The 22,936-nt window shown below is 42.4% G+C and overlaps 1 protein-coding gene across 1 annotated transcript in view; it reads right to left on the reverse strand.

Moving 5' to 3' along the window:
- Positions 1–22,936, reverse strand: part of CCDC6 (coiled-coil domain containing 6) — a 107,915-nt gene that overhangs the window by 55,388 nt on the left and 29,591 nt on the right. The window contains exon 2 of the mRNA XM_019444228.2: positions 2,732–2,881. Coding sequence (XP_019299773.1) covers positions 2,732–2,881 — 150 coding nt within the window. The remainder of the gene's footprint in view (positions 1–2,731; positions 2,882–22,936) is intronic.

Genomic DNA, 22,936 nt, shown 5'->3' on the forward strand with positions numbered 1-22,936 from the left:
TGCACTGTTCCATCTGCATATTGTTCAATCTCTGTAGAAAGATCCATGCCTCTGGAAAAGTTTAAGTTTTTAATATATGAAAATTATTTTTCTCCTGATCAAGTATAAAACTACTTAAAAAAATTTTTTTTTAATTTTTTTTAATATTTATTTATTTTTGAGAGAGAGAGAGAGAGAGAGAGAGAGAGAGCACGTGAGTGTGTCGGCGAGGAGGGGCAGAGAGGGAGGAAGACAGAATCTGAAGCAGGCTCCAGGCTCCAAGCCGTCAGCACAGAGCCTGATGCCTGGCTCAAACCCACAAACTGTGAGATGGTGACCTAAGCTGAAGTCCGACGCTTAACCTACTGAGCCACCAGGCGCCCCCCTCCCTTTTTTTTAAAAAAAAAAAATTTTTTTCTTTTAATGTTTATTGATTTCTGAGACAGAGAGAGACAGAGCATGAGAGGGGGAGGAGCAGAGAGAGAGGGAGACACATACTCTGAAGCAGGCTCCAGGCTCTGAGCTGTCAGCACAGAGCCCGACGCAGGGCTTGAACTCACAAACTGTGAGATCATGACCTGAGCTGAAGTCTGTCGCTCAACCAACTGAGCCACCCACGCAAGCCCGCCCCCCGCTTTTTTTTTTTAATGTCTATTTATTTTTGAGAGTGAGAGCACAAGCAGGAAGGGGCAGACACAAGAATCCAAAGCAGGCTCCAGGCTCCAAGCTGTCAGCACAGAGCCCAATGCAAGGCTTGAACCCATGGACCGGGAGATCATGACCCGAGTCAAAGTTGGATATTTAACTGACTGAGCCACCCAGGTGCTCCAAACAATTTTTTTTTTTAGATATAAGAATTATGAAAAATTACTGTATTTCTCCAGGTTATAGCTAGCTTTAAATTCACCTCCTTTTTCTGTTGCACATGGCTCTTCTGTTCTTTTAGTGCCTTATTTTAAGGGATATCAATGTCTTTGGGAAAAAGGTGGGTTATGATAATAAACTACACACTATAGAACCATTCACAGTGAAGATGAACCTTTATAGAGAACAGAAGCATGATCTGGCTAGGTTTTGGCTGCTTTCTAAATAATTTGGTAAAAGACTCTAAATACTAATAGCCATTTAAGTTGAAAGCAAACACTGCTTCTTCCAGTGTTAAAAATTAGAGCACCTGATTACACGCTAAACTAAGAAAAACAAACTGTAATTGCATCCCTCTAGTTCTAGAAGCAATATGCAGAGTAAGTTGTCTGATGCTGCCAAGGTGAGAGAGAGCCAGAGGTCAAACTAACCTTGTCCCTCATTTTTTCCTCTAAATCTGAATGCACATGAATCAATAACGAGTTCCACACAGAAACTGTGCCATAAATCTCTGCAGGACAATAATGCCTGGCTACCTCTACACTTCACATTTCAACAGCGGCCATCGAAACCGAATTTTGTGTGAGACGGTAACAGTATCTTTGTTCAGTAATTAGGCAGAAAGATGGGGTCAAAGTTGACTGAAGCACTGTCCAGTCTTAACATTAAAGTTTCTTTACCAAAGCTTCCGGCTTTCTCTTACAGGACTGTCCATGTTGGAAGGTAAGAAAAGGATTTGGGAAGTTTTTTAAAAGCCTCAAATATCCTTTTATTATAACTTCACTAAAATACATACTTCAACCAAATCAATGAGTGAAACAGTCAGCAATGCCGTTGCATGGAGGGTCCAAGGGGCGCGTCTACCTAGCTTCCACACTCACCTGACAAAGTTCATCCTCCCGGAATAATTTTATATCTGCTAGTGATTTTGGACAATCTGTGCTCAGTAATGAAAACTTAATATCCTACTTATTCTTTTAAAAAAATTTTTAGTGTTTATTTTTGAGAGAGTGAGAGCGCAAAGAGGGGAGGGGCAGAGAGAGGGAGACACAGAATCCAAAGCAGCTCCAGGCTCTGAGCTGTCAGCAGAGCCCCCCGTGGGGCTCAAACCCATGAGCCATGAGACCATAACCTGAGCTGAAGTCGGTAGCTCAACCGACTGAGCCACCCAGGCACCCCTCCTACTTATTCTTAAGTTCATGGTAAGTAGCATACAAAATATTTGCCCTAAACAAATTTTACTTTTGTAATTTATAAGCTTTGAGGGGAAAAGAAAGGAGAAAAGGAAGGACACTCTGGGTGAGAAAAATCAAACCTTCCTGTATGTTTTGTGTTGTGTCTTCTATAACCTATCCGAGATTAATGCTGTTTTAATAGCTGTCTGATACTTATTTGCTCAGTAACATATTACTCACCCATTTGAACACACCTGATTGTATGTAATTTTAACTACCGATCACGGATATCTTGTATTTCCACCCCCCAAACTGACATTTCACTTTACAGCCTCATATTTTAATGCAGAAGACCCATTTTTGCTACACAAATGTTGATTTATTCCTTACAGAATCAACATAAAAGGAGGAAAAAATTCCACATTTACTGTTAATCCTATTTCCAAAACACTACTGACAGCAATTACTCCTGTGCTAAGGCTTCAGGCTCATCAGAAACTTCTTCAGGTGCCCATAGCATAAAATCCCTTACCCAAGCAGATGAGTCACAGAACCAGTCTGGAGTATTACACTGCTTCCATCTTTACCTGGTCTTTTTAATCTCCAAAAACCTTTGGCTATAAATGTTTCAAGCAAAGTACTCTATCAAAGTCATTTTTTCCTAGAGAGGAAAACAGGCAGAGAAGATGTAAGGCAAGAAAAGATAAATTTACCTGCATCAACTTTCTGGAGAGCTCATTAGTGAGGAACTCTTCTTCCTTCTCATAATTTACAGCAAGGGTTTCTTTCTCCTTCTGCAAAGCCTGAATTTTCTTGAATAAAGTGTTACTGATGAATTCTTCTTCTTGCTCAGCCCTGGCTTGCTGTTAAAAAAAAAAAAAAAAATTAAAACAGAGCAACAACAAAAAAATATGTTAAACAAACAGGAAATTTACAATGGAAATAATGTTCTTATTTGCAGAAAGGGCACTCATTTTAATTAGATCTCTATTTTTACCTGTGAACCAGTGCACCCCAAGACACATAAACCAGAGGGGCTGAGCGGCAACCCAGAAGAAAATCTGGCTATTCCCCCAAAGAGCCTCCCTGAACTACAGATGGCCTTCTTCTTAAATTGACGTTTTGAAGAAATTCATAAAGACTGTTTTACTGTTTTTAGAATCAATCCCCAATCAGTAGAATACAGAGAGCTCATCAGATGGCACACAGGTCAAATTCTGTGCATCAATTCATGATAACTCTCTGCAAGTCACTACATCTCAAAGGTTTGTAATAAAGCTGAAATATCTAGGCAACATTTTTTTACTGAAGCAGAGTTCACCTTTTGAGGATGTTACTGAAAGGATTTGGATAAGCAATTGTAAAAGCAATGCACACTGCATGCTCAACGAATAGTAATTGGAAGGAAATACACCAAATGGTGATAAAGTAGCTACTGAGGTAGGAATCCAATGGGTGAAAAGTAAGGGTGGATGAGAGGAGTTTTATTTTTTACTTTATTAATTTCCCTACTGGGCATTTTTTGGAGGTGAGAGCAAGGACAGACATTACTGAATTTTAAGAACAGAAGAAAAGAGGGTCAGAATAATTCGAGAAGAAAATATTCTTCTGAACCACTTCCCCAAACCTATATTTTAACAGAATACACACCAAAAAACTAACCATCCTTGAAGGAAATTAATCTTTTCAGAAATAGGAAACTTGTTTCAAGTGAACTCAACTCTACTCAATGCACTTTTTAAACCCCATCATTTTGAGGCATTAATCCCAAACAATGTGTTCCTGTTTTATCAGCCAAGTCAAGGGAGAAAGAACTATATCAATTCCAAGTTGCCAGCACCTGTCACTTCAAGAATATGAAAGCCAGAGAGCAGGAGACAAAAGGGCACCAGCACTAAACAATTACCACCTTTATTGTACAGCCTCTGACAACCACTCCCAAAATCTGGTGGCTTAGATTTCTGGACATATTCTCTAGCTTCCCCAGCATCCAGCATCCGTGCCCAAACAGACTGGGTTTCTGAGTCTGTCCTCTGTGCTCTCCTGTCAGTGGCCGAAAGGAAGTCCTTCAGTCCCCAGAACTGCTTGTCAAACAATTCTACAAAAGAGAGTAGCACGTCGTATTTCAACTGAGAAACAGAGCTATAGAAAAAGTGAGAACTTTGGGACCAGGTCCAGCACTCAAGTTCTTTAAGAAACCATTTGGGATATGCCCGGAGAGCTGAACATAGCTAATAAATGTTTATTTCCATCCAAGAGCGCCCAGGGAGATATCCCTAGGTTCCCGAGGGCTCCCAGACACTTGATATTTTGTTAGCCCTTCCCAGGGCCCTACTCTCCTCTCCCCTCCACTCCACAGCCGAAGGTACTTACTCTCCCCCTTGAAATGAGTCCCCACTCCTCTTTACAAGTCACACACTTCCAGGTGGGCCAATGGGCAGGAATCCCAAGTATGTATGGAGGCACACTTAACTCACATATATAAGCCTGCAATCTGTTTAAGCTACTTGTTTTTCTGGTTTTGACTGACAACATCCTACACAATTTGATTTCTGATTATTCTAAAAGTTACAGAACAAAAAGGTAGAGGGGAACTGTAAGGCTTTTGCTAGTGATACCGCACTTACTATTTAAAAGGGTGTTTGCCATAAATTATTTTTCTTATCAGGTCAGACTCAACTTTCTTGCGTGTTGCCACACACTCAGTATTTTAGACAACTGGTGTATATGATCACAAGCAAGAAGAGCCAGACTCAGGCTCAGCAGACCACCCTCCCCTTCTGCACTTGAGGCCTGGAAGTAAGAAGCTGGAAATAAGAGGCTAAGCCCCAAGTGTGTGTTCTTGTAGCTTCCACCCCTGCCTCCCCCTCCATCTAACCATTAAGTTGCAGGGACAACAGATTTCAGTGTAATATAAAACAGTACTCTGGGATAAAAAGTAGATTAGTGGTTGCCAGGGGCTGGGGGAGGGGATGCGTGGGAGATGGGGAATGACTGCTAATGAGTGCAGAATTTCTTTTTGGGGTGATGAAAATGTTCTGAAATTAGTGCTAACAGTTTACACAACCTCGTGAATATACTAAAAATCAATGAGGTGTACACTTTAAAAGGATGAATTTTATTGTATGTGAATTATATCTCGATTAAGAAAAAGCACTCTGATAATTAGCAGGGCCTGTATTTCCCGGGGCACCTGGTCTCCTTTGCAATTCTTCCCAGGGAAAGCAGCAAAATGTTAAAAGGATGGGGGCGGGGAAGTGTTGAGGAGCACTGGATCTGCTCTAAAGTGCCTTCCAAAGTAAGTGACACATCGCTGGTCATGAGAGGCTGAGGCTTTAGCTAACAAAATTATTCACCATTTAGAATAGCTGCTTAATTCTAGGCAAAGCCCATTAATGGAAAATGCGCGCTCAAGGAGCCCTGAATAACAGGAGGAACTGCTGGTGGAAGCTGGTTACAGCCTATCTAACTTCACAGGGGTTACCGGGGGTTACACAGATTCCATCAAAGGCCTCCTTTAGCGAAGTTTCTGGCACTTTTTGGTTCTGTGTGTTACCCTGCCTCCCACAGCATCTGACATCCAGAGGAGAAGATACGGGAGCACAGGAGTCCAGGTGCCCAAGCTGTAAAACCTCACTCACCCTTTTTCTGGTTGGTCACTTTAGGAAGGAACACATAAATGAGGAAAAAGATAAGATGCTGTATCCAATATAGCCTCAGAGGAAATTTCTGAAAGATCAGACAGAGTGTACTGACAACCAGGGGTAAAAAAAACTTGATTATCAGAGTATGAGCCGTGAGTCACACAGGCAGTCAGTAGCCGCTGACTTCCCCACGCAGCTTTCTCCCATTTCAGCCTTAGTCCTGGCTTTTTCTTCCCCTAATTCCAAAACAAGCCTTTTAAGCTGTAAATGAATTATCTTCCCAGTGTGTTCCCCCCACAGAAAAGCCAAGAGCTCAGTAAAGAGTGGCCCAGGTGCTAAGAAGCAAGCCCCAGGCACTAGCAGTCAGAAAAACAGGGGGACAGAGCAGAGATAAAACAGGCTACCTCAAAAAAATCTCATCGGTTTTACCAATCTATCTCCCTTTTTATCTGAAATGCTTGACAATGTCAACATACTTAAAGACATCCAAATTCAAAAACAAAATTGTATTTCAAAAGCTAAATAAGTGAATCATGGTTCACCTATAACTCCATAAACTCTGAAAAGAAAATATGAAAACTTAGGAATGCTCTGAAGGAGGTTGTGTTCTGTATATGTCTGTAAAGTTGAGAACTGGGGAAATCTGGGGAAAAATTTTAAAATATCTGTAACCATATCTGCATGTTCAATATGGTTCTAGATGCTGTGTGTAGAAACTGGGCGACTCTGTATACTGTACTCACATATTTGCACCGGCTATTTTGACACTCTCCTAGCAGTAACCATTGGGATCTATAAATATGAGGACCAGAGCAGAAAGCAGGTCTCCACCATTCCTTCCCCATCCTACCAGAAGTCCAATGTTAAAAAAAAAAGGGGGGGGGGGTACAGAAGAGAAATAGGGAAGGGGGCAGGACAGGAGAAATTTACCAAGTACTGTGGGAAAAACAAACACCAAAATTCTTAGAAAAATTATCTTCTCCTGAGTCACCACATATTCAGGCAACCATACTCTAAGTTAAGCACTTAGATTTTCTGTGAATAAGGAAAACACAGCTCATTCTGACCCACTGCTATTATGATCAGAGCACAAATTTCATAGGATATTTCAGGGTGATTGTTTAGTTCTTCTGTTCTTTATCAACAGTACTTTGGAGATCAAGGGTAGGCGGAGAAAGCAGAATTCAAAAACTCTCAGCAGCACCACTCACTGCTGACAAGAAAATCCAAGTGCCAAAACCAAAATCATGTGGGATGATGCAATTCATGATCTATCAAGCACAAGGAAGAGAACAGTTCTCCAAAGCAAGAAACGCAGGCAATATTTAATAGCAGCCATAGGTAAAAGATATAATCAAGAGAAGATACAAATGACTACCAAGATTACACATTAGTATTTGTGTTTTTTTTTAATGTTTTATTTATTTCTGAGAAAGAGAGACAGAGAGAGAGAGAGAGAGAGAGAGAGAGAGAGAGCAAGCACAAGTGGGGAAGGGGCAGAGAAAGAGGGAGACACAACCCAAAGCAGGCTCCAGACTCTGAACCCTCAGCACAGAGCCCAACACAGGGCTCAAACTCACGAACCACAAGATCACGAACCACAAGACCTGAGCTGAAGTTGGATGCTCAACCCACTGAGCCACACAGGAGCCCCAACATTAGCATTTGTTTTTAAAAATTACTTTTAAGTTGACTGCTTAATTGTTTTAATAACAAAAAGCCATAAAACTAAGATACCTTGAAGCTCTCACGCTTAAGAGCCCAGGCAGGCTCTATTTATTATTTTAATTATTTAAATTTAGGAATCTATTTAAATATATTAATTTAAATTGACTATTCTGTTGCCTAGTCACATTTTAATGACCCACAATTTAATGATCTTAACATCTCAGTTTGAAAGGGCATTGGAAACCAAACTGTTACGATAGCAGGAACCAACCCAGCACAAAGCCAGGGAAGTGAATAAAACCCTGCGCTCCATCCACTGTCCCTCCACTAGGTTCACCAGAGCACACGTGGCTTGCTCTGGATGACGCTCAGAGTTCAACAGAACTCATGACTGATGGCTGGTGCCTCTTCAGGGATCAGTCAAGTACCAGGCATGCCAGTGGGTTTGTCAACACCAAACACAGTCCTGCAGTGGTTCTGCACCAGCACCAGCAAGGGAGGGGTGGGTGGCAGGTGACACAGTCCATGAAGTACGTTTGTTTCTTTGACTAGGAGAATGAGAGAGATGATTTCAATTACAGGTGTCAGAACTGGAATTTACCACCTAGTCTGTGGGAGCACAAGGTTACATACACACTGCACTCCAGGCCTATCGTAAAAACAATGAATAATCGGTAAATTAAAGAGCTTATCTGTTCCATTCCAGTATTGCCAGCCAATCAGTAAGCACACAGGCATCACAGCAGAATCTTTATTAGCCCTTGCAACTGTGCTACTGTAACCCAGATGCTTAGGTCACTTACAGGACTGCAGGCCGAGAGAGTAAAAAGCAACAAAGGGTGACCTGCAGGACAGAAGAACTCGAGGATCTCGAGGTTATGAAGGACTCTAATTGCTACCAAGTTTTTTTATCAATCAACCTACAGTGCCTCACAAACCAGCTGTAGTGGAAGACCAGTCCTCACCATTCTGGTGTCAGGCTGCTTGGTTTACAAGATGCCTTTGCCCACGTCCAGCTGTGTGACCCCCAGGAGAGCCATGTGACCTCTCTGGACCACTGCCTTCTCCTCTGTAAAGTGAAAATAACGGCACCTCCCTCTGGGTTGTCTGTAAAGATATATGCATATAACTCACAGAAAGAGTTTATTAGCACAGTATCTTGCATAAGAAAGCACTCAAAAGACACTTACAAAAAGGCTTGGGGAGAAGCATGGAAGGATTACATGGAGGATTGATGACAAAACAGTCAAGTCTTACAGAGTCTCTCTCCATTTAACTAAAAAGTTGAAATGGACATAATTATGGTACATCCATAGAAAAACACATAGTGGAACCATCAAAAATACATGGTCTGCACTTACTGTCATGAAAAGATGTCCAACCACAAAACGTTAAGTGAAATACCAAAGTTGAATGTTTGTATTGAAGGTGGAACAAAACTATGTTGAGTTCCCAAAGAAAAACCACATATCAAGGACACAGTGCATTATGAATAAGTTAACAGAAACGATCTATTTACAGCTCTACACATTCGTACTAACCACCCTACCCTCAGATCAGCTAAGGTTTCAGATATTCAAATTCTCATAAAGTATAAAACAGTATTATCTGAAATGTTTCAAAGAGATAAAATATGAACAAGCAGCAAGAGAATAGATCAGGCAGATTTGAAAAAGAAAACAGAACTTCTTGAAATCAATGTTTAAATTCATCTTGCATTTTGTATTTCAATAGCAAATTTGACACAGTTGAATCACAAAGACTGAAAGAAAGACTTAAGAATCAATCCAGAATGTAACACAAAGAAACAAGAAAATGGAAAATGTGAAGGATAGCAATAGATACAGGAAGGAAATGAGAAGATTTAACACACATCTTACTAAAGATCAAGAAGGAAAGAATATCGGAAGAGATGATGGCTTCAGATGGTATATCTCAGAAATACTACCTGAGAATCTCCCAGAACTAATGAAAAACATGGACCTATAGATACAGAGAGCACCAAGAATTGGTGCCTAGACACATTTTAATCAAACTGTACAGCATTAAGACAAAATCCTAAAAAGAGTCTAAAGAAATGACAGATGATCCATAAATAATCAAGTAGACTGGCCATCACTCCTCAACATCAATAGAGAAAGGAGACAATGGAGAATTCTCAAAATGCTAAAACTGGCAAACTATATACAAGGTTATCAAGAAAAACTATCTTCCAAGAAAGAAACAAAACCCATATTTCTCATATAAACCATAACTGGGTTTATCACCGACAGACCTACACTAATAAGGCTTCTACAGGATGGACTTACCCCAGAAGAAAGGTCTGTAGTGCACAAAAAACTGGAGAGCAAACAAATCAGTAAAAATGAAGGACAATCTCAACAAAAACAGTGTCTAGTCTGTGAGGTGAAAATGTCAGTGACCCCTTTTGCTCACCTACAGACCCCAATAGTTAAAACCAGAAATAGACAAGCCCGCCTAACTCATGCTCTAACTATATAACCCATGGTGTTCATTTCTTACTGCACTTTCTTGCAGCATTGACAAAGCCATTCTACAAGGACCACAGCATTCCGACCACCAGGCTAGGAGAGAGTGCCCAGAAGACCACACCCCACCAAATCACCTTCCCTGCCCCTAATCATGGCTGAACACAGACCAACCCCCACCCATGACCATGTGCTCCCTGCCTCCCTTCTTGAAGGACCCTCCTATGGAAACTACAGCTATCACCTCACACAGTGCTGGAGAGGAGGCAGAATGCTGCTACCACTTTGCAAAAACAGTCGGGACGTTTCTCCAAGTTAAACCTAGAGTCACCAATACAACTCAACCTCCTAGGTTGCTCTGTCTCTCTCTGTCTCAGAAATAAACGTTAAAAAAAAAATTTTTTTTTAAAAAAGAAAGTTTCAGCCTGGGTGGCTCAGTTGGTTAAGCATCCAAGTTCGGCTCAGGTTGTGATCTCACGGTTCCTGAGTTTGAGCCCTGTGCCGGGTTCTGTGCTGACAGCTCAGAGCCTGGAGCCTGTTTCAGATTCTGTGTTTCCCTCTCTCTGACCCTCCCCCATTCATGCTCTGTCTCTCTCGGTCTCAAAAAAATAAATAAACGTTAAAAAAAAAAAAATTTAAAAAAATAAATAAATAAATAAAGCCTGTGGTAAAAGGACAGAAATACAACCACCAAGAAAACTCAAACCCAGTTCAATTACTGATTAGACTGACTCAATCGCACACTGATGGGCTAACAAAGAGACATGCTCATTTCTGGGCATAAATAATTTTCTCAGTCTTTTACAGACAATGTCTGTAGTCAATCAAAAATTACAAAAAAAATTAGGGGTGCTGGGCTGGCTCAGTCAGAAGAACGTACGACTCTTGATCTCAGGGCTCAAGCCCCATGTTGGGTGTAGAGATTACTTTAAAAAAAGTAAAAAGATCCTATACAAGTAGGATAAAGGTTTTTTTCCCCCCTCTTTACGTATGGAACCAATTCAAGGCACAGTTTTCAAAAGTATCTTGTATTTTCTCATTTTCTCTCCTATTGATCCATATTGGTAGTACATTCAAAGTGCTCTCAAGGCCCCGCCCTGGTACAGCACAATTCCCAAACAGTACTTTCCCCCAAATGAAATCACGACACCAAATCAGCTGCCTTCCTTTCCTTATAAAACAAAGCTCTGAGCACTTAGCAGCCCTTTCAACTGACAACTGAGAAGCAATCGGACTGACCTAAATTATACTAAAATATGAAAGACTGTTTTCCTTACCCTGAGGATTTTCTATGAGAGGAAAGGAGAATATAATACGATCCCTGGCTGAGTACTTTCACTGAGAAGTTCATTCCATCAATTATCTTGCTACACTATGTAACAAACCATCACAAAACACAATACTCATAAAGAACAATATATTATTTGTCATCATTCTATAGGTGTTCCCTTGGCTGGTTTCAGTGAGCTTGGTCATGCTGCTGCATTCAGCCAGAAGTTCAGCTGAGCTAGTATGATCCAAGATCAAGGGAGTAGAAAAAGATTTCATCTTTTTTTTCTTTTTTTAATGTTTATTTATTTTTGAGACAGAGAGAGACAGAGCATGAACAGGGGAGGAGCAGACAGAGAGGGAGACACAGAATCCGAAGCAGGCTCCAGGCTCTGAGCTGTCAGCACAGAGCCCGACGCAGGGCTCGAACTCATGGACCATGAGACTGTGACCTGAGCCGAAGTCGGACGCCCAACCGACTGAGCCACCCAGGCGCCCCAGATTTCATCTCTTAATGAGAGAAGCAGTAAAATGTTACTCAATCAGGATACTTCCCTTTTTTCAAAGCTTCTTCCCTTCTTTTGAAGACACAGATTTCCTAAAATCTCTCGAAGTTTTTCTGTAAATGATTGGCATGAGAGAGAAAACAACTCTAGAATTTGGTTAGTACTTTAGGTCAGTGTTAAGTTGGACCACCTGGATTGTCAATGACCTAACTAAATATAGTCAGAGCCTTTTTTTTTTTTTTTTTGGATCATACACGATCAATTCTTCCTGCTAAGACTCATTTCCTTGCTTGTTGACAGCACTAGAGGACATAGAGTCTCACACTGGAATAACAACATATTTTCCCAATTATAAACACAGGAACTGGTCCTGCAATAGCATGATGGGTAATGTCCTCAGATCCTTAAGGAATATATAGAAAGAGATCAGACCAAAAAAAGTCCATGCCTGAGTCTCAAGGCACACACATCTGTAAGAACTGTCATAAACTAGACAGAACAGAAATACAAAGAGAGAAATGACCACATCAGTGTTCTGTTGTGACTCCCATCACTCATCAACTTACACCCATTGTCTTCTTCACCTTGAAGATATTACTACCACCAGGGTACATCGTGGCTCAGAAGTCAAGGGGAAAGTTATCCACCACTCTTGGGAGACATGTTCTTAAAACTGAGCCTCTAGGGGCACTGGCTGGCTTAGTCTGTATGGCATGTGACTCCTGATTTCAGGCTTGTAAGCTCGAGCCACACATTGGTTGTAGAAATTACTCAAAAACCTAACTAAAGAACTAACTAACTAAATAAATAAAATCTTAAAAACAAAAACCAACTGAGGCCTCTGTCATTTTTTCCCAAGAAAACCACTAATGCCACACCCTTTATACCTCTACTGATCTCCAAACAGCTCGAGGTTTCCAAATTTAGTGCTGGGGCAGTAACTGAGACCTGGAGAACAGGAATTTGAAATATACACAGCTCGACATGCTCAGAAAAGGAGCATTACTACTCAGTTGCCAACCTGAGAGAAAAGGTAAGCAGCAAGCACGTCCTACTCCAAAGGATCCACAGGGGGAGCTATGGTACAGTGGTCTCAATGGAACAGGATGGCAGGCCCACTACAGACAGAAAGACAGGTATCCTTCCTCCCAAAGGTAAATTCCCAAAGACAGAGGCATAATGAAGAAAATTAAAAATGATAAAACAAGTTGTTCTTCGAGCAAAGACTAAGGTCACTGGTAGTCAATTTCACAATACAGGTCAAGTTCACTGCAGATGATTATTATCCCAGATTGAATGCTGGACATGCACCATTCACTGTGTGCCTAAACTCACAGTTTCCTTGTACCAGGAACCCTGCATGATTAAACATGTCCCCACTATTTCTGACATGGGCAGGGGTGAGCCTCAACACTACTCCTAGAAGTCATCCCTTGTCAGTAATAGGCTTCCCCCTCAATACTAAAGTTCCCAACCAGAATACCTGACAAGTAGAAGCAGAAACTAGTGATTCAAGTTTTTAAATTTAATTCAATACATATGACAGAAAATCCTACATGGCAAGCACTCTATGGATATGGCAGTGAATACCACTGACCTTGTCCCTAGCCTGAAGGGGTACATAATCCTCCTAGCAATTAAAGGAAAGTAACATCATTAATCTATACATTTAGCAGTTGGCCTTGGAGTGATCTTGGCTGCATAAAATAGCCTAAAGAATCAAGGGATTTAAAAGGAGATTAAGCTGCACAGAAGAAAAAGGTTAAGTATTTTATCCACTACAGTAACAGAAGAAATGGCCAGCACATAAGCACTCAAACACGTGCTAAGGGGTATAAATGTACACAAATATACAAACTTTATATTATATACATATATACGTATGTACATAAATATACGTATATGTGTATTTATAATGAGGAATTAACTCTATGGCAGGAATTAACTCCTATACTATATGGTAACGTCAGTCAATATTTAAGTATCGATTATATTTCTGGCACTGTAAGAGACCCCTTCCAGAATTATCTCATTTGATCCATACATGGGCTTCACACATTTCAGCCCCACATAAAAACAAGAGCTGAGAGAGGTCAAGCAACTTGCCCAAGGATCCAAGCTACTAAGTATCAGGAATACAATTTAACCTAAACCCTGGACTGGCTCCAAAGCTCCTGGTCCTTTTACAGCCTGCTCCACCTTTCCAGTGACAATGTCTTCCCCTGGTGCAAGGGATGTAGCATCATGATCCAGAAAGAAGTCAAAACTCTCCAGCTCACTATTAAAGCCAACACGTGTCATTCACAGAGCCTGAGAACCACAAAGCAACTCCTCTTTGGGAGGAGATACCCTGTAATTTCCTTCCCCAAACAAAGTAACTGAATGTTGGGTGACTAACAGGTAATCTTTAAGAAAGGCACAAGAGCCACTGTTTGCTACAGCTACCCACCACTGCTCCAAGTGGGAGACCACACATTTCCTGATGGTACACACACTGTTGTTCCCGCGCATGTCACGCTCACAGCACGCTCTGGCAATTTAGCTTTACTCCATCCACATGTGTTCTCCCCTAATCTTTCAGGGTGAATAAGGGTGTATGTGTCAGGGTGAGGGAAAACAGGTCAAAGAAATCATGGGAGCAGTTCGGCCATAAGCAGGCCAGTGAGGATATAGATTCAAGTTTATTGGGAAACTGCAAGATAAGAAGAGTCACCCTCTCTATGTGTAGAAAAGAGCTAACGTAGCAGCAGCCCTAACCACTATCCTTTTAAAGGCTGTTTACAAGCTCAGCCCTTGACTGGTGACGGAAAACTTGAATTTGGAAAGGATCCCCACCACCCTGATAAAAGGGGCTCATTGTGTCAAAACTTTACAAACAATATCGTTTGTGATGAGCACCTGCTTTCCTCTGGGAGACTGGAATTTTGGTACATGCTAAGCGGAGGGTACCTATGTGATCAGTCCCAGTGAAACCCTGGGTGCTGAGTCTCTGTTGAGCTTCCCCGATAGAAAACATTCCACGTGTGTTCTCACCTGTCACCGGGGCAAAGGAAGTACATCATGTAGGACTACTGGGAGAAAACTCTTGGAAGCTCATGCTGGTTTCCTGCAGACTTCACCCCTGTACCTTCTCCCTTGTGCTGATTTTGCTTTGTAGCCTCTCACTTAGGCATCAAGACTGAATACTGAATCCTGTGAGTTCTCCTAGCAAATTATCAAACCTGGGGGTAGTCTTGGCAACCAATGACTTACCCTGCATCTAAAAATAATCTTTCATCTGTCTTTCAAAAACCATGGGAGCCACAGAAAGGGACACACCTCACACCCGTCACACCCTAATGATTTTGGTGTAGTGGTATAAGCTATAACCCAAAGTCTGAATTTAAGTGCACCCTGACTAAGAGAGCCATGACACTACTTAGCCAGAAAAATCTCCCCCAGATCTCCAGACTCTTAACCAACTGCCTACTTACCAGCTTCAACTGGAGATCATGGAACTGTTACCTCAAACATAACCAACACCAACCAAACACATCTTGAGTAAACCTTGGTTCTTCTTTCCCTCGCTGCCTTGTGCCCATTCAATCCATCAGAACACCTTGTTTCTAACTGAAATAGATCTAGAATGTTTTTCTATTCTTGCAGTTGCCTTTGTTGCAGCCACCATCTTTTACCCAACTGACAGACAACAGCCAGCTAGCCAGCCCTGTTGATTCTTCCCCTCTTGCTCTCGAACAATCTATGCTCTTGGCATCCAAAGTGATTTTAGAGGCAGAAAACTGAGCACATCACTGTCTTGGTTCAGGCCCTCCAGGGGCTTCCCAGGATACTCAGAAATAGTGATTCCTTCCCGTAATCTACCAACCCTCCATGATGGGAGTCCCCACCTGCCTCTCCCACCATGCTCATGACATTACCGCCACCCAGCACATCTACTCCCACACATGCCCAGCTCATGATTCCTGAGTGGGACCCCTCTGCCACATGGCGGACCGGCTATCTGTCATTTCACCTCCCCCCCAAAGAGGCTGCCCCTGTCACCGAACCTAAAGTCAGCCCTCAGTCACCCAGCCCATCACATGGCTTCCTTTTCATCAGAGTATCCACTGCCACTCGAATGTTTTTCCTTCTCTGTCTCCCTGTCACTGCTCACCAGAATGTGGGCTTATGAAGCACAGCGGATCTGCTGGTGACTGCTGCAGCTTCAGAGTCTAGATCCGTGCCTGGCATATGGCAAGCACTCAAATGCTGGACACATGGGCACCTTCTAAAATGCAGGAAAAGCCTTCTCTGAATCTCTGAACCTTCTCACTCTTCTCTTGGCTAGCTGATGACCACCGCAGCGAGTCAAGTTCTTGTGACCAAAAAATGAATACGGTACTATCACTGCCTTTGGAGCAGCTGGTCTAGTAATTCTATATCCTTCACAGCCTTCCACACCCCACATCAGCTTCCACAGATGCCAGTGATACCAAAACACAGCCCTGTACTTGGCAGCTCTGACTTCCATTCTCCCCTCCTAGCCCCACTGCTACACACTGCTCGGGATGGCTGGCCGTAGGGGACTGTCCCCCCAGCCTGAACTTTCTTCTTCCTCCTTTCCACAGCAGGACCTCCTCACACTCTAGTTTGACCCGTGACTATCCAGCCAGACTGAATTTCCCTGCTTCTCTGTGAGTGAGGTGAGCCTGAGCCCTGAGACCAATTTCTGGTCTAGAGGAGGTGAATGGAAGCAGCATGCGACTCTGGAGTCACATCTTCAAAAAGGAAGTGTTGTCATCCACATTCCTCCTTCCCTCAAGTTGGACTCAGACCTGGTGGTTATGAGGCAGCTCCTGCCCCAGAGGCAGGCGAACCCCACACAAGATGGTGGAGCAGTAACACAGGACACACAGGCTGGTGAACACTGTGGAGCCCGGGGCTGGTGAGTGACACTGCCTCCATATTCTGGGTCTCCCTTTCAGCAATTTAGATGCTGCCCCAGTACAATTCCTGAGATGCAAACTCATTGGCATGAGAGAAGCAGATCTAAGTTTAGAAATTAAAAGCTCCCACAAGATACAGTAAATTAAAATGGCAAAAGGCAAGAGGATGTATATTATGATCCCATGAGTAAAGCTTTATTTAATAAGGATACATAAAATGCATTCATCTAATAATAAATAAAAATTGTAACTTTATTATACTATATAAATGCATATAAACATCTTGCATATAAATCATTGTAAATATTTTAAAAATTAATAGAATTGCACCCAAGAAATGTTAACAGAGCCTCTGGAATTAAGAGGCTAATTTGTCACACAACATCCACAGGGCTGAGAACACTGCTTTGTGCATACTAAGCACTAAGTTCTGTAAATATGACTATTCACTTTGCATTTGTATGTGTAGACACACACACACACACACTGGGAGGGGCTGCCCTGCCTACAAGCCCAGTACCAACATTACATTAACATCACCTATTATTAAAAAAAAAAAAAAAAAAAAGATGGGGCACCTGGGTGGCTCAGTCAGTTGAGCAACCAACTTCAGCTCAGGTCACAGTCTCACGGTTTGTGAGTTCAAGCCCCACGTTGGACTCGGTGCTGACAGCTCAGAGCCTGGAGCCTGCTTCGGAGTCTGTGTCTCCCTCTCTCTCTGCCCCTCCCCCACTCATGCTCTGTCTTTGTGTGTCTCAGAAATAAACAAACATTAAAAAAAAAAGAAAAGAAAAGAAAAGAAAAGAAAAGAAAAGAAAAGAAAAGAAAAGAAAAGAAAAGAAAAGATAAACTACCCCTCTCCTGACACAGTGGGCCAGCTCTGAGCAGGGGGGCCCTGGGGTTCTGAGCAGAGGAAAGGACACTGCACTAGCAGTTGGGAAACTTTGGCTCTGGTCCTGGCTTTGCTGTTAACTCCTAATTAACCTTGGCAAGCTTCCTTCTTCCCTAAGCCTGCATTTCTTTCTCTATAAAACGTGAGAGAATCGTTAAGTCCCTTATGACACAGCAACTGACAAAAATCAGTCACATTCTCCAGAAGAACTCTAGGGAAAACCTTTTGTCATCAGAGGACACTAAGGACAAGAAAGACAGCCAGTCAGTGGGGAATGAGAACCAAATTATTCCCCCATTCAGTGCTCTTCCCACATCCTCCTCGTCCTGCCCTGGCCCTTACTCTGCTTTGAACAGCAACTCTTACAAAGTATCCTCCAAACTCAGTGGACAATTGGCAGCAAAAGAGTAGCACTCTGATTAAACCCTAAGTAAACATAGTACTCTGATTAAACCATAAGGGAATACAATTCTCCCCCAAAAGTAAAAGGCTCCTGGATCAAGGGACTTAGAGGGGAGAAGGGGGGGAGGGGGGTTGAGATAGAGAAAGAAAATAGATTTCTTACAAAATAGAAAATACTTCCAAGAAAATTAGTCCATTATGAAAAGTGCTGTTAACACGGTTATCCATTCCTTCTAAACTCTATGCCTATACAATTTGATAAAATCAGTTCACATTATAGGCACACCACATCACTTCACCCTGCTTACTATGTTGTAAGTATTCTCTGTGATTAAATGTTCCTCCAATGATTTTTGATGTTGGAAATATACTAGCTCACTGATGTGCCCAAACAATCTCCCTGACATTCCAGATGTTTCCAATGCTTCTACCCTAAGAACCGTTACAGTGAACATGCTTGGACAGTATCCAATACTGTACTAAGCTGGATGCTCCTTCCAGCAGATTCCCCAGTGCTGGATTTCAATACAGAGTTAAGATATGGGGATTTAAAGCAAACTGCTTCCGACATTCTTCACAGCTACAAAGCTGTGTCTGCTTCCTGCGCAGTTGCAGGTGAGAGAGGGGTAGCCAATTTACTCCCCCGTTTGTCATTTGCTTGCTCCTTCAAATGTGTCTGGGGGTTTGGTTTCTACGCTGACTTTCTACAGAAGCCAATTCCTCTTAAGAGGGGAAAGGCATGATGCTTTGGTTAAACTGAAGAATGGCTTTGGATTTGGGGGTTGATATATGAAGGGTCTCTATTTTTCTGTGAGGGAGGAGAGAGAGCTGGTTTAGCTTCTAACAAGGGTTTACCGTGCAGCATAAAATTTCTAATCTGGTTGCACATGAAGATACAGTGGTCAAACTACATTACCTCCTTGATACCCAGGCCTAAGTCTGTTGTGTCTGGTCAAAGAGTATAACCCTTAAGTAATACACGAGTAGTCACTTCCCCTGATAACAACTTCCAAGAAAGCTCACTAACCTGCTGTCAGCAATTAAGGTGAAAACCTAGCACGGGTCCTCAATCTTTTAAACACGACTGCAAATCCAAAACACTCTGCAAACCGAAAGCTGCAACCATTGGGCAGGAAGCCAAGTAGCCTGAACTGCATTTGCTTGGGGGCAAAGCCTGATCTAAAACGACATGAGGCAGCATGCAGCTTTATCACTTAGTGTGGCTCGTCGCATGTTCCGCTGATGTGTTTGCTGATGGACTGTGATGCCAACCCATTCAGAGGGGTCATATACGGCAGGTGCCCAACACTACCTTTCCACACCCCACCTGTTAGGAGCTGAACTGTCTCCCTGCCCCCCTGACAAAAGATATGCCGAAATCCTTTCTCCAATTACCTGTGAATGTGACCTTATTTGGAAATAGGGTCTTTGCAGATACAATCAGATGAAGAGGAGGTCATTAGGGTGGGCCCTAATCCAGTATGACTGGCATCGTTATAAGAAGGGAAAACGCACCGAACAAGGATGTGCCATGTGACTGTGGAGCAGAGACTGAAGCGTTGCGGCCGCAGCCAGGAGCGCCCAGAACTACCAGAAGCTGGCAGAGGCATGGAACTGTCCTCTCCTAAAGGTTCTGAGGGAGCCCAACCCTACAACATCTTGGTTTCAGACTTGCAACCTCTAGAATCCTGTGAGAGAATAAATTTCTGTTGTTTTAAGCCACGAAGCTTGTGGTGCTTTGTTACGCCAGCCGTAGGAAACTAACGCACCCCCATCCTTGCCACCAAAAATCCTGAACTCTAAAACACATCTGGCCGCATGGACAAGAGACGGTAGGACTGTACTTTCATGTGCCATTTTATTCTGCCCACTTCAAAGTAACTCTAGGTTCCATTCACGGTTTCTGGCAACTGGTATTTATAAAATCTTCACAAATTTATATAGAAACTGTTTTTGTATTAAGGGGGGGGGGAGAAGCAGGAAGAGAATATACAGGACACATAGTTAACCTTCAAAATTAGCAAGACAGAACAGCTAAAACCATCCAGATACATCTTAACTGCTTTTCACAAGAATAAATGTCCCCCATTTCAGTGATATGGAGGCAGTATTATACTTAAACACAAACAGCTGCCAACATCCAAAATGCTGCAAAATTAACTGAGGTTAGTCTTTCAGAGTCCTTATTGACATGTAATACCGGAAAGGAAACAAGGTGAAAGAAGGGAGTTTAATAATGAAGTGTATGCATATGTAATCAGTGTATATACTCATTTCCTTACTAATAAACGTGTACACAAGTGCCAAAGATATAGGGAATATAACAAAGCTATAATGAGAGACAGAACCTTAAACTCTAGCAGGAATGCAACAAAGGAACAAATTGGTCTCCTCCCAGTTCTGAAAACTTCTCTTTGCCTTCTGTTTTCCTACCACTCAAGACTGGAATTCTAGTAATTTGATAATTTCTGTCAAACATATTACAATAATCACACTGAAATATTCCATTTATAGAAAGGTGGTCCATGTGTCAACCAGAGAGATACACAGAGACTGATGTATGAAGGTGTTCACTGAATTGTCATCCACACAAATGCAAAGAACCAATTCATCTAGGAACAAGAGATTAACATGGGCAGAATAATGCCTTCCTCTACCAAAAAAAAAAAAAAAAAAAAAAAGATGTCCTTATCCCAAATCTGAGAACCTGTGTCCATATTACTTACATGACCAATTGGAATTAAGGAAAGAGATGGAATTCAGGTTGCTAATCAACTGACTTAAAACAAGGAAATTATCCTGAGATATCTGGGTGGGCTCAGTGTCATCACAGCAGTCCTTGCACAGTGGTCAGAGTGACACCACATGAGAAGGGCTCCTCCTGCCATTGTTGGCCTTAAAGATGGAAGAAGGGACCAGCAGCCAAGAAATACAAGTGACCTCTAGAAATTGGACAAGGCAAGGGAATGGTTTCTCCTCTACAGCCTCCAGAATGGAAGGCAGCTTTGCCACATCTTGATTTCAGTCCAGTGAGACCCATGTTGGACTTCTAACCTAACTAGAAGAAAATAAATTTGTGTGGTTTCAAGTCTCTTAGTAATCTGTGGTCATTTGTTACAGCAGAAACAGGAAATACAGGCACTGATAAATGGTCATTTATCCTAACAATGGAATAATTATGCTGCCATAATTAAGAACAAGGGACAATTGTGATGATACACCTTCAACAAGAAAGAACAGGCTGGGAGCCACACCGTGACCCCAATTTTGCTTAAAAACTTCACCCCAGCCCTCAAATGAGTTAGAAAGAACCAGAAGCTCAAGCAATTGAGGTGGTTCTGAGGCATGGCACTGATGACAGTCTTTGTAGAGTGAAGCCGGTTTTCAAAGTTGCTGCAATAAATAGTTATTTGTCATCAGAAAAAAATATTTAGAGTCTGGCAGAGATCTGCTCAACCAAGGCAGCTGTGACAGGCTCCTTGGTGACTGAACCAGGGAAGGCCTGGGATGGACAAACTCTGAGGGATGAGGAAGAACATGCAGAGGAAAAAGGAGGTTCAAAGAGCACAAAGCTGAAAGATTCTCGTCCAGGTGAACTTCAAGAACAAAGACCTTTACTGAATCTTTCCGAGTCTCGGGTACACAGCAGGTGCCCCAAGCACTGGCAGATCATCTGGAAGTTGCTGACATGCCGAACTCTACTCCCCACATCCAACTGAGGCTCTCCAAGGCACAAAAACGGTCTGCTTAGTTCTCCAGTGACAACGTTGCACAGTTTGAGGGGTCTGCCCCAACGCTATTGTTCCCTCAAGCCCTAATATTTTTAGTGATTTTGCAGAATGCAAAGTCTTTCAGGAACACATATATCATGTCAGGGCAGAAACCCCTATATTCCATTTGATGTTTTAAGACCTATGTAGGCACCAAACTGGCTGAAACAGACCCAGCCCAAACCTCTGGCCACTCCATGCCTGCCACAGGGCATTCTGAATGTGTTTGATGATACTATGCAAAGAACATTGATATTTGGGCATAATTTCGTACTCTGTACTTCTACCAGAATACTCAAATAAGTTCTGCAGTCCTGAAAAAATAGTGGTTACTACAAAATCCTGAAGAGCAGTTTCACCATCACAAGCACGTACGTGAGCAGTGTGCACGTACAGACACAGATGTGTGCAGACCTGTTGTTTCTTTCAAAGCAGCACCACTCATGTGTGACATGCCAGCTGCCTCACTGAATGGGCTACTTGCCACCACTATTCTCCCAATATGGCATTTTTTTTTAAAGCCTCTCCTCTACCTAGGAAGGATACCAGCCCCACATGTTTTTGACAGGAAGCGCTGTGTTATACAAACTATACCTATTAAAAACAAACAAAAAAATCTAAGAAAGCTACCCAAAAGTGACCCCGCTTCCAAAACTGTACAAGAAAAAGCTAAAGGCCACCTATACGTAATACACGTGCAGATATCTTGAATATATTAGCAGAATGCATATGAATACAGTAATGTATTAAAATTTAAAAATTACCTAGAAGGGCTTATCCCAGGAGTAAGAGGCTAGTTCAACATTAGATGATGTATTATTGTATTTCATTACATTAAGGTTTTGTAAATATCATCTCAACAGATGCAAAACATTTGACAAAACTCCACTAGCTCGTGAGAACAGACAAAACAAAGCCAACATCCTATGTCCAAGCTTCCACCAAAAGCTTTCATCAGACACCATATTTAAGAATAAAGTACTGGGGCGCCTGGGTGGCGCAGTCGGTTAAGCGTCCGACTTCAGCCAGGTCACGATCTCGCGGTCCGTGAGTTCGAGCCCCGCGTCAGGCTCTGGGCTGATGGCTTGGAGCCTGGAGCCTGTTTCCGATTCTGTGTCTCCCTCTCTCTCTGACCCTCCCCCGTTCATGCTCTGTCTCTCTCTGTCCCAAATATAAATAAAAAATGTTGAAAAAAAAAAGAATAAAGTACTAGGGCGCCTGGGTGGCTCAGTCGGTTAAGTGTCCGACTTCAACTCAGGTCACGATCTCGCAGTCCGTGAGTTCGAGACCCGCGTCGGGCTCTGGGCTGATGGCTCAGAGCCTGGAGCCTGCTTCAGATTCTGTGTCTCCCTC

Source organism: Panthera pardus, unplaced genomic scaffold (genome assembly GCF_024362965.1).
Source record: "Panthera pardus isolate Hobbes unplaced genomic scaffold, ASM2436296v1 HiC_scaffold_22, whole genome shotgun sequence".
Taxonomy (NCBI): domain Eukaryota; kingdom Metazoa; phylum Chordata; class Mammalia; order Carnivora; family Felidae; genus Panthera; species Panthera pardus.